We start from the raw sequence: 14,408 nt of genomic DNA on the forward strand, positions 1-14,408 counted from the left end.
AACTTGTTGTAAGTGGACCGTTACGATTTTTAATTAACCAATATCAATTTGAAGATATGTAATCTATATGATATTAATCAATTTCAATAAATTAGTAATTAGTATTGGTTAGACAAAGTTTCAAATTCAGATTTTGTTTACAAGCTTAATGAATTTGAAACTAAAAATGATCTATTCCAACGGGAAAATGAATCAAATAGCTTGATTTCATTGAGATGATTCTGAGTAGCTATAAGATTAATTTTCATTGAATGCTAATTATGGTCCCCAGCTTCTTACATAATTCGAAAATAATTCCTGCTTTAATCATCATAAAGCAGTAATTATAGAATCATCGAATATCATAACAATAACAGGTGAATAAAGTTGGTTTTTATTTTTGAAAAAATATGCAAATAATTTTCAGTGGGAGAAAACGTCCAGCAATGACGACAAGTCGGGCAACAAGCAATCGATCAGTCCAACATGGGTTTAGAACGAGACATGCAGAATGATGAAAGTCATGAAATATTCTACACATATTTTGATAACAGAGCATCAACATCCTTTATACATCAAGTTTCAATGCCCAAATCACGATTAGGTGCATCAAGCACATCAAGTAAAAATATCCGAATTTTGATCTGATTCATGATCAAACGGAAACATGCATATTTTCCGGTGCATCTTTACAAGTCAACATCAACTATAAACACTTCGGTTCGTGTTTGCTTTGCCACCATCGTACTTGATTATTCCTACTCATACCTCCGGCGAATTTCAGTGACCTTGCATTCGAAGACGTTCCAGTTTGACCTGCAGAGCAATCAGGGAAAAAGAATTTTATTGATGTGAATGACAACATAGCAGTTTCCAACCTTACAACTTGAAGGTGCAGGTGGATGCATCAGATAAAGAGAGCTGATTGCAGTACCCCTTGATATACTCGTGGTTTACCAAGTATGCTCTCTTCACATACTTTTCTATACATTTCATTTAGTTGGAACTTCTGACCAAACGAGAGAAAAAGAGATGAATGATTTTTGGCAAATTCCTTCTTTTGATATGTATATATATTGTTCTGACAAGTATTACTATTTTAAATTCATTCAACCCGACAGGAAATATTTGTACCTCATTCTCAAAGCTGAAATGATACCAAAGCAATGTGCATTTTGGAAAAGTATGTACCATGAGTTGTTGACTGCTAAACTCCTCATGGTTCATCGGATAAAACCTTATTGGAACATGAAAGTACTCCAACTAACAACAGATTCCTTTATCTATTGTTAACACGAAAATTATCAATCGTAGAGGTATCTTACATTTCCAACAACTTATAGCTTCTATCTGTCAAAAGGGCTGGTTACCAATAATTTTAACCTTTTAAATCCTAGTTTAATCTTCTTTGTTCATAAATTCCTCTAATCACCAATCACGGCTGCTGTCATACAACTCAACTCATATTTCTGACTTTCAGTACCATACCTCCTAGACTAGACCTCCACAAAATATTTCCCTATCCTAGTCTGTGAAAAATATCATCAACTTATTTATATACTCCTCCTTCAAAGCGACCTTGTCCTTGCTTAGATGGAGCCAAGAAAAAACCTAGAGTCTCCCCAAAATCCTTTCATCCAGCATTTTGCATAAACATTTCTAATCTGCAATTTAACCTTTACCTCATCCAAGACAACAAATTGAAAAGAGATTTTAAATCAAGCTATGATGTAACAACATAACCATAAATTTTTCCACGCCCTATGCCTATATTTCCCCTCTGGTGAGTTACAAGTATACCTGCTAAACCTGATACTGACCTTCAAAATCATATGTGCACCACTAAGACTATCAATATCTACCATTCCTAACGATAGCCCACATCCATTGACACAAAAACTACCTTTCCCCTCAGGCATTGTTATTTAAAAATGCTCTAATTCATAAACGGGGAGCTACATTATGATTTAGGAGCATATCCAAACATTTTTGCAAATTGGTATGAAGAAAACTGCATCACAATTCACAGTTAACACACTTATTATTCAAAGACAAGTTACTTCATTGCTCTATATTATCTATCCAAAATCTGTTGTTAATTGCTCATTTAATAAGATAAAACTGTAACATCCATAGCTAGCAAGTAAATATACTACTAATTGCATTGCTTAAACAAAGAGATTCTCACCAGAAATAACATCATTGCGCTCCAAGCTTTGTTGAACTCCACCGCCATTGTCATCAGCAACTTCTCCTTTCTTAACCCAAACCCTCCCAGCATAACTTCTCTGTTTCTGCATATCACAGCGACCAGGCCTCCCATAATAACCCCTAATTCCTCCATTACCACGGCGATCAACTATTCTTGGTCTCCTCAACTCATCATCCCCTTTTCCAGTCTCCCCATTCACCGATAAATCCCTAAATTTCGGCACAATCTCCGCAGTCGGAAGCACATTCTCGCTCTTTGCCCTAATTTCGATTTCAGGTCTCTTTTCTTCCTTCCCTGTCGCCTGATCGTCTCCCTTCTCGCAACTCGCTTGAGGCGCGTCTACTATACATTCCTTCTCAGTCACTTCCCCCTTCTCTGCCCTAACATTCTTCTTATTCTTCGACTTTTTCTTCTTCCGTAACTTCTTCTCCTCTGGTTCTTCGTTTTTCTTCCCCTCCAGCTCAGCACCCTCGCACTCCGAAACAGTCCGATTAACTGGCCCAAACTTTGTCCGACCACTGCGATTCCAAGGCTTGAAATCGGCTTCGGTTTTCTGTACGACGGGTTGCTTTTTCCCCTCCAGCTCAGCACCCTCGCGCTCCGAAACACTCCGATTAACCGGCCCAAACTGTAACCGATCATTGCGATTCCTAGGCTTCAAATCGGCTTCGGTTTTCTGTACGACGGGTTGCTTTTTCCCCTCCAGCTCAGCACCCTTGCACTCCGAAACACTCCTCCGATTCACCGGCCGAAACTGTGTCTGATTACCGCGATCCGTAGGTCTGGAATCGGTTCGGGTTTTCAGAACGACGGCGTTTTGCTTCTGTTGCTTTCCCTGCTCTTCTCGGAGCTTTTGCTGTCGGAGCTCCTCTTCTTCTTGTTCCTTCTCCTTTCGTTGTCGTTCCTCCTCATCTCTTTGTCGTTCCTTCTCTTTGAGCCAGCGCTCTTTGAGCTCAAGAATGGTGACGTAGTTGGTGGGTACAGACGAGGGCTTCTTGTTGGTGCGCTCCATTTGAACACTCACAAAAGCAGATTTTTCGCTCCACAGTCCACTTGAGATTTCAATGAGGAAGTATCAGAGACAAAACAAAGCCTCTTTTCCTTTTTCTTTCTTTAATAAAAAAAGGCTTATTATCACAAAACATCCCTGAGGTTTACGAAACTATCAGATTGCATCCTTAATGTTTTTTTGTGTCACTTATGGTCCTCAAAGTTAGTATGTGGAATCACAAATGGTCCCTGACGTTAGGGTCTGTCAAAAACTTTGTTAGTTTGCTATCGTGGCATACATATATATCACAAAACATCCCTGAGGTTTACACACTTATCACAAATGGTCCTTACGAATTTTTTTTTTAAAAATTTAAAATTCATAAAATTTTGGTTTTCTTTTTAAAATTATTTATAAATGAAAAAACAATTTATAGAAGGATTTTAATCTTGAGGACCATTTATGAACCCTAAACCTTTAGTTTTTTTTTCATTTTTAAATTTTATGAATTTTAAATTATTTTTTAAAAACTTCATTAGTTTGTTGATGTGGCATATATATGGAGCCCACATCTACAATAATATAGTGTCACATGTATTTAAAATTTAATATATATTTTAAAATAATTATAATTCATAAATTTTAAAAAGAAAACAAAAATTTTATGAATTTTAAATTAAAAAATTTCGTAAGGACCATTTGTGATAGGTGTGTGAACCTTAAGGATGTTTTGTGATATACATATATGCCACGTCAGCAAACTAACGGAGTTTTTGACGGAACCTAACGGCAGGGACCATTTGTGATCATACATGCTAACTTTGAGGACCACGAATGACAAAAAAAAACATTAAGGATGCAATCTGATAGTTTCGTAAACTTTAGGGACGTTTTGTGATAATAAGCCATAAAAAAATTAAAACATAAAACTTGAGGAAGAAGCTAGAGAACTCAAATTATTGGCATCTCAATAAAATTTAGTTACGCAAATGGAAACACAAAAATGCTAAATCTTATAGTTGGTATTCTCGCAAAATAATTATTAAAAATTCATTTCGATGGTTGATGGCAATGCAATGGCCGGATTTGTTTTTGGTAATATAAATGGTATTTTTTTAATTACAGGATGTATCATGTGAGATATTATTACTTATGATTTATAGAATGAAGAGGTGACACTTAAACATACATTTTATAGACACGTCGTCTACATATTTTCAATTTTAGGATTAAAGGAGAATTGTAAACGATGTACCTATTAAGGTGCATGTTTAAGTGCCATCGATTCTTACTAAAGCTCAAGAAAGATACTCCTGTTGTGTTTTGTTTAGATTAAAGTTTGATTTCTATGGTCTAAGAATCCATATAAGATACTCTTTTGTAATTTCTTTATAAATTTAAGAAGAAGAAAAATAGAGAAGGGAAGTGAGGTATTCACGTCTAATTCACTTTTTTTAATATATAAAATTATTAATATCTTATAAACTTTATTATTTAATTGGGCATTGGATTCCTCGTCAGCCGTTTAGTAGTGGATTACTAGACTAATCATTACTGATTAACTATGTATCTTTGATGAGTTATTTACATTTTTCTAAAAACTTTCAGGTCATATCAATAATGAGGACCAATAAATGACATGAGTCTTAAAAACAAAAACAACGTCGTAATTAGTTGGATCATGTGAACTTTTTTTCCCGAATTCATTGATTTTTTATTTTTTTTTCTCCTGATATTTACCAACTAGTGATCTAGTGTCTTTTTTTTCAACCAATTAGAATTACCAAAAAAGATCCTATAAGAATCCCAATAAGATTTTAAAAAAACAGACAACAGAAAGTTAGTAATCCCAATAAGATTTAAATCTTGCAACCTAATAATATTATTTTTTTGTATATTTTTTTTATAAAAAAAACCCACCTATATATTTTGTGTTGAATTAAGTGGGCTCTTACTATTGGGCTATGACCATGAAGATTGATTGCAAAAAATGAAAAAAAAACGCCCATGGATTGAAAACCCAACCTAACCAACCCATACGACCCAATGGCCTACGCCAAGCTTGGCATCCGGTATTTGCGCGATGCTTCCACGCAACCATACTCAGTCTTGGCAGGCACCAAACGCACCGCAAAAGCGCGCTAATAGGGAGTAGAGCAAAAGGACGCTTTTGTCAAAAGCAGAGAGAGAGAGAGAGAGAGAGCAAGGACCACGTTTGATCAACCGCCTCAATCGCGCGCCACGTGTAATCCCTCCCCTGTCCTCTCTCTCTTCCTGTACGTTTTAAACTCCCAATGACTCATCCTCCAATCAGATTCTATCTCATTCGGTTGCATGCAAATGAGAGGCATCGAGTTGACACGTACCAGCACTGCCAAATATAACCGACCCAGAAAGGAGAGGCAGTTTCGTAATTTCCGGAGTAAAACAAAAACCACCCAAACCAATCGTGATAGGTGTACCCACGCATGGCGGCCAAACCCACACGCGTTATAATGAGAGGGTGTTTAGTTACAAGGGAAGGCATGCAAGCCAGGCGTCTGATTGGTGTGGTTGAGAGTCCCAGCTACACCCAGCCCTTGGGTTCAGTGGTCTATGTGAAAAAGTTACAGTGGACCTGTCCTACCAACAGTGTTAATTCCTGCAAGTTACTTATTTCTGAGCTCTCACAAACACGTACCCACCGTACAATTCCAAGTGGCACTCTCTGCTTTCTCTTTGCTTCATGTTGCCCTTCTCTCATTGGTCACTTGTCACTCTTAAAAACACCCGTTACAATCCCTCTTCAAAAACCACCGCAAGTCTTCCTCCTCCTTCCCCATCTCCTCTCTCACTTCCTTCTTCACAGCTCTCCTCTGGTTGCCTTCTGCATTCTCTCTCAAAAGCTCTCTTTTGGGTCTCCAGTGATCACCATTACAGAATAGCTGGTGGGGCTTTGACTTTTGCTGTCAGGAAAAGCACCTACCACCATGATCAAGACACTCAATCCTTACAACACCAACACACAGAAAACTGCTGAGATTATGTCCAGGTATAGGCCCATAGCACCTAAACCTGAGACTCCAGCAAACTCAGCAGGTGAGAATCCATCCTTATCTCAAAAGATCAGAGAGTCTCCTTACCTTAGAAACCTCTGGCCACAATTGCAGGCCAGACCCACCAGGACTAGAAAGAGAGGTCGATCTGCTCTGTCACCAACAACCTTCAAGAGGCAGAGGACCCATCATGTGTTTGGGTTTTCTACCCCTTGTCATGTAACATCTCCGGCTAAAAATCTCACCTTGGATGGTTTTGCTCATGCTCTTTCACAGCTTCCCATACCAACAAGCTTTGATGCAGTCAAAAGCACCAATTTGATGACTCTGCCTCTTCTTCAATACCCTCCTCCTCCTCCTCCTCCTCCTTCTCCTCCTCCGCCTCCTCCATCATCAGTTCCTGTTGTGACCAACCAAGCAATGGTGCCAGCTGAGTTTGAGTTAATTAAACCTTGTGAAGGAGAAGAGAAGCTGATAGATTTGAACACTGTGGCTGAAATTCCAGAAGAAAAAGATCTGCTGCAACAACTACAAGGAATTTCCCCTACCCCTACACCAATCAATGTCATAGCACCTCAGCCAGTTCGACCTGTGGGCTCCAGCATAAGTGTTGGGTGCATCAAAACAGACCCAAGCCTAGCCCCAGCAGAGCAAGCTCCTAAGAAACCAGAGGATGTTGAGGACGAGGTGGAGTCCGAGGCCCTGCCATCAATCATATCAGATTCACACAACAAGGTGAGGATGGCAAACTCTGCTTACAAGGAGATGGTGGGCCAGCCAGAGTGTTCGTGGCTCGATTCTATGGTGACCAGTGATGGGCGTTTCGGAGGGAGCTCTTGCAAGAGGATCAGTGGGGAGGTCATACTTGAGCTTTCTGAGGCAGAGGTACCAGTTTCATCAAATGGGTTTTCATGCTGGGTGAGGATTGAGTGGGGAAATGAGATGGACAAGCATGCAATCCATGCTTTCTGTGATGTGATCAAGCTGTCCTGTGAGACTAAGGACTACCTCTTTAGTTGGAGGTTCCACACTCACAGCAAAGAGGGTTCTCAGTCCAGTTCTTCTAATGCTTGAAATGTCAAATAATGTAATTAAAATGTAGTGTAGCTAGCTCACTAGAAAGTGCACCTTCAGTGTCTACTATATATATTTTTTTTCATGTATATGCATATATAAGGAGTCTGAGGCTGAGTATATGTATAGTTTGGTCAGCCTTTTTAAGAGAGAAAAACTTGTTCTGTTGTTCATAATTACAATTATTTTCAGTTCAACAACATTACATAACTAACAACAGGGATGATATGAAATCAAGATTGATGAAGAAACTAAGCATAGGTACTCATAGGCCTCCATAAGAGGAATGTCATATGCGCGCAGCATCCGCTGCACTCTTTTCACTCTTTGCAGGGCCCTTCCACTTGAAGTTGTCCGCATATGACTTAACCTACGCATGATCAAAAGCTTAAATTAAGACAAACACCATACATAACTTGAAGTTGTCCCTGTTCCTAATCTGACAATGATTCAATCTTGTTCCTAATCTATCAGACAATGATTCAATCTTCAATCTTTTTTTGTTTAAACCCCCATTTCTCTTTGGGTTAACCCACGTTCTAAGTTCACCCTAACTTCTAATTCAAATTTTCCCAATTAACCCACGTTCTAAGTTCACCCTAACTTCTAATTCAAATTTTCCCAATTTTTAAGAATAACCCACTACCTTCTCACCGCTCACCACTCTCACTCTTAAATTCATCTCAATTTCACATTATTTACAAGAAATAAAAACACTGTTGTCAAATGTGTAACTGTATTATTTTTTAAAAAAAATTGAGGATAAACTAGTTGATTTTGAGAGAGAAATGTTGACAGCTAAATTGATATGTAAGTTACCATCATCAAACATGAAGAATGGTGGGGTGTGTGTATAGATGTACTAGGGTTAAGTATTAGGAAAATGCTAAGTTTACCACATTTTTAATACTACATTGTGTACCACCTCTTTAATAGAGGTAGGCCCTATTGTATTGGTGGGTTCCATCTTTATTAGAGAAGTGGCACATAATGTGGTATGAAAAATATGATAAGCCTAGCATTACCCTCAGTATTAAGTTGGATGACCTTTTGTTATCTTTTTACACAATTATAAAACTTAATGCTTAATAATTTAAGTATTAGGGTGAAGAAAGAAAAGTATAGGGTTTAAATAGAATAACTCAAAGAAAATTCCCAAACCTTTAAAAGTGGTGTGTGGCGCTTCTTGACCTGCACAACAGTTGGGTGTGTCAAGAGTGTGCAATATTGAAGAATTTTACTTCAATTTGACAAGTACAAATAGAAACTTATCAGCAAAATTTTGAGGATGAACACACCGTATAGTCCCAACCATGTCTCTCAGCGAAGTCCTTTGCAGCTTCTTCACTTTCAAAAGTCAGTCCTGCCTCACCAACATTGGCATAGGGATCACCTGTGGAAGTCCAACCCATCAATGGGTTTTCCCACCTACACAAAATGCCAATGAAGCCATTCAACAGTAAATTGAATTCCAGATCAACAAATATTGCTTGTTAAAATTGTAAAAGAAAACAGAGCACAACTAATTGCATCATAGTAAATGATCAAATGTTAACTATATGAGATTGAACAAGCTGGGTTATGCCCCAACACTACAGATATATATAATAATTATGTAAAATCTGTGGAATTAACAATATTTATAGCCTAATTATGCATGCATAAGGTGCTCAATCCAATAACATACGCACTTCTGTGTAGAAAGAAAATTAATTTTCCATTTCCCGACTTTCCCAGAACCTTGTTGGGTTGCAGTTCGAGCAGGTGAATAGATTATAACCTGGGCACGCCCAAATCCAAATAACTCAAAATTAACTTCCTCTAAAAATAAATTTTCACATGAAAAGAAAATTTTGAATTTTTTCAAGTGATTGAAGAGCGTACCCTTCGTCGTAGATGTTCTTCAGGGATTCCGGAGATGATGCCGATGTCATTGGTTCTGGTCTCCACCAACGCCTCCGATTGTGAAGAGAGCCATCTTGGCCGCGATAGCATTTGAGCTCGAGCAAGGTTCAAGCCCTGTCGCAGAGATCTCGCCATTTTTGCACAGCAAAAGCTTCGAGGTTCCTGAGGCAAAAGCACAACAATGTTGCTGTAACGAAGCCCAATCGCCTAACCACGAGTGTTTGATGTACCATGGGAATTACCAGAAGGTTCCCGAGAGTTGGCCCTTTTGCGCCATAATCATGCCACGTAATCACTGCACAACACTCGCTTTCTTTTTTGTTTTATTTTTCAAATTTTAATTTTGTGTAGAATGTTGGGAATTTTAACTTTTAATCACCAAATAAGCGGTGAGGATTTGATTTGATTTTCTTTAGAATGTGAGGATTTTGATTTTCTTCAATTACATCTGAACATTGAAATTACTTTTTTAATAATAATTTTAAAAATGAATCTTTCTTTTTTTTTTATATAGTTCATTGGTACATTGCAAAGTTTTTTTTTTTGTTTTTTTGTTTTTTTTGTTTTTTGTTTTGGTGCGTGTGTGGTAATTTTAAGTGATGGATTCACTTTTTGTGAAATTTAGCATTAAACTTTAAATTGTTACACATGATCATCAAACACTAATGCAATATTTTAATGAACTTTATGACATGTTTATTGATATGAATGAGTATTAGAATGTGATTCTAATATATGGGTATGGGAATGATTTTAATTCATGATTTTCATGTGCGTTTATTAATATATAAGGAATAAAAAAAATTATATGAATTTGACATTAAAATTCGTAATTAAATTTTTTAAAATCATGAATGAGATCAACTAGGGAAGTAGGTGATCCAATTTGAACTCCTTGATTACCCTATATAAAATTCGTTGATTCATGATTTTCTTCATTCCTAGTAAGTAAAGTAAATGTGTACGTTGTAGGTGTTTGCAACATTGTTTTTCTTATTGGAACTAGCCTATTCGCAAGAGCTTCCGAGTCTGCGAGAGGTTTTTTTAAATAAAAATTTTAATTTTTTTTAGAATTAAAAAATTTAATGGATAGGTGTGTTTCATAAAAATAGGATCAATTGTCCGATTTTTCTTTTAATTTTAATTTTTTTAATATGAAAACGTGTGAATTTACTATATTATTCTCATTTAATTTATAATAAGGTTTGCATTAATTAAGGGCATTTTTTGGTGTTTTGAATATTTCACAATTCTCTGCCTTTGGCTTTATATATATTGGAATATTTAAAAGTAGAGATGCTACGATAGCAAAAGAGTTTCTAAGTTATGCTCACAAAATCATGTGACAGATTATGTAGCCTATTCTAATTATGAATAAAATATAAACACATACATCAAACATAAACAAACGGAATTCTAGTAAATGAGTTGTCATCTAGAATTTTAAAATTTATTTTCATGTATGTGAACATTATTAATCTTTTCATATACCCAAAAAACCATCATCAATCAACTGAAGGCCAATTGGCATCATTGGGAATTGACTTCCAGGCAAACATGAACTGGGCTTGACACTTTCACCATTGGACTGATTCATATGGGGGGGTTACAATACCGGCTGAGCACATTCCCTAATTTCAAATTTCCCATTTGTTTCTTTCAACAAACAAATGCCATTTGTTCTTAGTTTGCATCGATAGCAGCCTCCCTGATGTTACGTCCTTGTCTTCTTCTGCCCCCAAAACACACCGTCCCTCTTGTTAACGCATCACATTCATATAGCTCCATAACATCACAGCTTCTCACAGGCAGCAATTGAAGCTCAGAAGAATTAATGGGGTCCAATTACAAAGCAGCTTCAAGCCTCTCTGATCTCGAGCTAACACGTTCAGATCTGAAAACCCTACTGAAAGCAACGGCCAAGACGGAAGAAAGCCTCCGAAAGATGGACAACAAGTTTGAGGTCATAGACGAGACTCTGTTGACATCTTCAAGAAGAGTGGCTCCTTTACAGTCGTTAGCCATGGCCACCAAAGCCTTGGAGACTAGAATTAACAGAGCTGTAACTCCAGCTCTTGCTCTTCTCGACAACTTCAAGCTCTCCGAGTCAATCCAGCACAAGCTGCTCGAGCTATCGGAGAAAATGTCAACCGAGAAATCAATGAGCAAAAGGCTCAAGAAACTTGTCAAATATGTGGATTGTGTTGATCAGCTTAAGGTTTCAATCGATTGTATTTGTCAGGAGGGAGAGCCGGTGATCCAGAGGCTTCAGGAGGTGGTGGAGTTCTTGAGCCGGACGAAGGCGACTGATCAATACAGGACGCATAGGTTGAGAGAGACTCTGGTCACTCTCAAGGCTCTGTATGAAACAGAGGTGGATGCTATGAGATTTGAAGGGTTGCTTGATGAGGCTCTGCTGAATTTGCAGGATGAGTATGAGAGCATTTTGGAGCAGATAAGGCATCGAAATGTGGTGGAGTTGCAGGCTGCTGATAAAGGTGATGGGGGTGATGAGATGGTGATCATGGGTTCTGATTTGGGGACTGAGTTGGAGGTTGAACTTCTTAGAAGGATTTCACAAACCCTAGCTGCCGATGATTGCTTGGACATATGCATCGATATTTATGTTAAGGTAAATTCAGCATGGTTGCATCCTCCTTAGTTTTGAGTAACGTTAAAAGTGTTACATTTTTAGATCATATTAGCGAATCATATTATGTGACAAATTTGCTTAACTTGTGACACTATTTGCATGAATGCATAATTCACATATAATCAACATTAATTAAGCTGAATGTTGAATGTATGATCTACTAAAAGAACATTAATCCATGCAGCAAAAGAGGCCCTTTGAAGTTTAAATTTTAATAGTTATAATTTTTGGTGTTCAACAGGTGAGATACAAAAGAGTTGCCAAAGCACTAATGAGGCTAAACCCGGAGTACTTAAAAAGTCACACTCCAGAAGAAATAGATGAAATGCAATGGGAGAGCTTAGAGACAGCCATAACCCTTTGGATCCAACACTTTGAACTTGCAGTCAAAGCAGTGCTTGTATCAGAGAAGAAGCTCTGTGAACAAGTACTAGGCGGCATAATGGAGGGTTTGATCTGGCCAGAATGCTTCGCGAAAATCGCAGACAAAATCATGGCGGTGTTCTTCAGGTTCGGAGAAGGCATAGCCAGGAGCAGCAAAGAGCCCCAGAAGCTGTTCAAGCTCCTGGACATGTTCGACTCCTTGGAGAAGCTCAAGCCTGGATTCTCTGAGGTGTTCGACGGCGAATCGGGAGCCGACATCTGCATAAGATTCAGGGAACTTGAGAAGCTTCTCATTCATGCTTCAAGTAAAGTGTTTTGGGAATTTGGGCTTCAAATTGAAGGTAGTTCAGATGGATTGCCTCCACCTCCAGATGGATCAGTGCCTAAAATAGTAAGGTACGCTGTGAACTACTTGAAATACTTAGCAACAGAGAATTACAGTGTCGCCATGGCCAAGGTTTTAAGAACAGAGCAAATTTGGAAAGCAGGGATTTTGTCCAAACCAGAAACTGATGAGAATCTGCTCAGAGACGCCATTTGCAACATCATGGAGGCTTTGCAGAGGAATGTGGAGGCAAAACGTTCGGGTTACAATAACAACAGCAGGGAAAAATTGGGTATTTCAATCCCTCTTCCTCATGTGTTTGCCATGAACACTTACTGGTACATTTACATGAGGACCAGAAACACAGAGCTCGGGAAACTCCTGGGAGACCAGTACTTGAAAAAGAACTACAAAGTGGTGGCCGAGGAATCTGCTTACATGTACCAGAAGCAGGCGTGGGTCCCACTGGTGAGGATCTTGGAGCAGGATGATCTGGAGAAACAGAGCAAAGAGGCGAAGGTGGGGTTGGTGCGGTTGAAAATTGAGGCGTTCGTGAAGGGCTTGGACGACATTTCCAAGAGGCACAAGGGGTTTTGTGTTATTCCGGAGGTTGACTTGAGGCAGCAGATTAGATCGGCTACCGTGAAGCTTGTGATTCCGGCTTACACTGAGTTCTTGAACTCGTTCTCGGCCGCGTTGCAGGGGAAGTCGTATTTGAGTCCCGAGTCGGTTCAGGAGCTGCTGGGTCAAGTTTTTGACGATGGGGATGGGAAGCTTAAGCGCCGTGGTTCTAGGGATCGGACGGGTGGTGGGAGTTCGGGGATGGACGGCAGGATTAAGGACTTTCGACGGTCTAGATCGAATACCAGTGACTTGTGAGAGCTTCGATGCCGTGGAATTGAAACTACTTTTTTATGTAATGAGTTTGATGGTAGTGCATATAAATGCAAGCATGTGTGTATTGAAAGAATTCTTAATAGTTATTAATAGTGATTCTTCGCGCCATACAGTTACAAATCGCTCTCTCTTTTGTTAGTTTTGTTCTTGTGTTCTGTTGGCTCCTCGTGGCTTTAGCCTTCTGTTTGTATTTCCATTCCCTGTTTTGGGGTTTTATGAATACAATATGAACTTCAGACCGAAAAAAAAATTTCTTGGTAAAATTACAGAACTTTAAAAAAAAAATATTATATCCATTAGGTTTAAATTATATCAAGGGAATGTGTATCATATATTTGATGGGTATCAAAGGAATGTGTATCATAATTTCTATAAGCTCAACGTTGATGGAGCTATGACAACACAACAGGCTTGCGTAGTATAAGTGCAGTTGTTCAAAATGATTATGGAGTTTTTATGGGTGCTCTAGCTATGCAAAGCCCTTGCGGGGTATCCATTATAGCTAAAGAATTGCAAACAATTTATATAGGAATTTTATTTGTTGCAGATGCTGATTTTTTTTCCATCTCTTCATAGAAACTGACTCTTCCGAGGTTGTTATGATGATTAATTTATGAGAGATTATGTTGGCTAATGTCGGCAACATTGTGGATGATGTGAGAGACTTGCTCGTGCATTTTTCTTTAAAGGAAGTCAAATTTCGACCTAGGGAGTAATAAAGTAGCTCATACTATTGCCTGTATTGCTTTACATGAACAATGTCCTTATTATTAATTAGAAGAAGGACTTGTGTGACTAAGGAATTGTATCATTGATGACCTTATTGTAACCAATACTTTTGGTTAATAAAATCTACTTATTTTTTGAGAAAAAAATGATAGGTATGAAGAAGAAAATAAATGTACATGCCCATTTATAAATAAGTTATTCAAAATTCCATTTTATGATAGAAA

The 14,408-nt window shown here is 38.2% G+C and overlaps 4 protein-coding genes across 4 annotated transcripts; 2 read left to right on the forward strand and 2 right to left on the reverse strand.

The window, feature by feature from the left end:
* Nucleotides 1-491: 491 nt before the first annotated feature.
* LOC117616821 (DNA ligase 1-like) lies at nt 492-3,306 on the reverse strand. The gene is made up of 2 exons (XM_034346250.1): nt 2,168-3,306; nt 492-795 (listed from the first exon to the last, which is right to left on the reverse strand). The coding sequence occupies exons 1-2, from the start codon at nt 3,201-3,203 to the stop codon at nt 686-688; spliced, it is 1,146 nt and encodes a 381-aa protein (XP_034202141.1). The 5' UTR covers nt 3,204-3,306; the 3' UTR covers nt 492-685.
* Nucleotides 3,307-5,747: 2,441 nt separating this feature from the next.
* Nucleotides 5,748-7,467, forward strand: LOC117638722. Its single transcript, XM_034373820.1, has one exon. The coding sequence runs from the start codon at nt 6,152-6,154 to the stop codon at nt 7,289-7,291; it is 1,140 nt and encodes a 379-aa protein (XP_034229711.1). The 5' UTR covers nt 5,748-6,151; the 3' UTR covers nt 7,292-7,467.
* LOC117638730 (NADH dehydrogenase [ubiquinone] iron-sulfur protein 4, mitochondrial-like) lies at nt 7,334-9,468 on the reverse strand. Its single transcript, XM_034373831.1, has 5 exons — nt 9,176-9,468; nt 8,983-9,071; nt 8,590-8,719; nt 8,453-8,482; nt 7,334-7,661 (listed from the first exon to the last, which is right to left on the reverse strand). Exons 1-5 carry the CDS (start codon nt 9,329-9,331, stop codon nt 7,581-7,583), a joined length of 486 nt encoding a protein of 161 aa, XP_034229722.1. The 5' UTR covers nt 9,332-9,468; the 3' UTR covers nt 7,334-7,580.
* A 1,562-nt stretch (nt 9,469-11,030) lies between these two features.
* Nucleotides 11,031-13,688, forward strand: LOC117616069 (exocyst complex component EXO70A1-like). Its single transcript, XM_034345268.1, has 2 exons — nt 11,031-11,828; nt 12,091-13,688. The coding sequence occupies exons 1-2, from the start codon at nt 11,031-11,033 to the stop codon at nt 13,435-13,437; spliced, it is 2,145 nt and encodes a 714-aa protein (XP_034201159.1). The 3' UTR covers nt 13,438-13,688.
* The last annotated feature ends 720 nt before the right edge of the window (nt 13,689-14,408 follow it).

This window comes from Prunus dulcis, chromosome 1 (genome assembly GCF_902201215.1).
Source record: "Prunus dulcis chromosome 1, ALMONDv2, whole genome shotgun sequence".
Lineage (NCBI taxonomy): Eukaryota > Viridiplantae > Streptophyta > Magnoliopsida > Rosales > Rosaceae > Prunus > Prunus dulcis.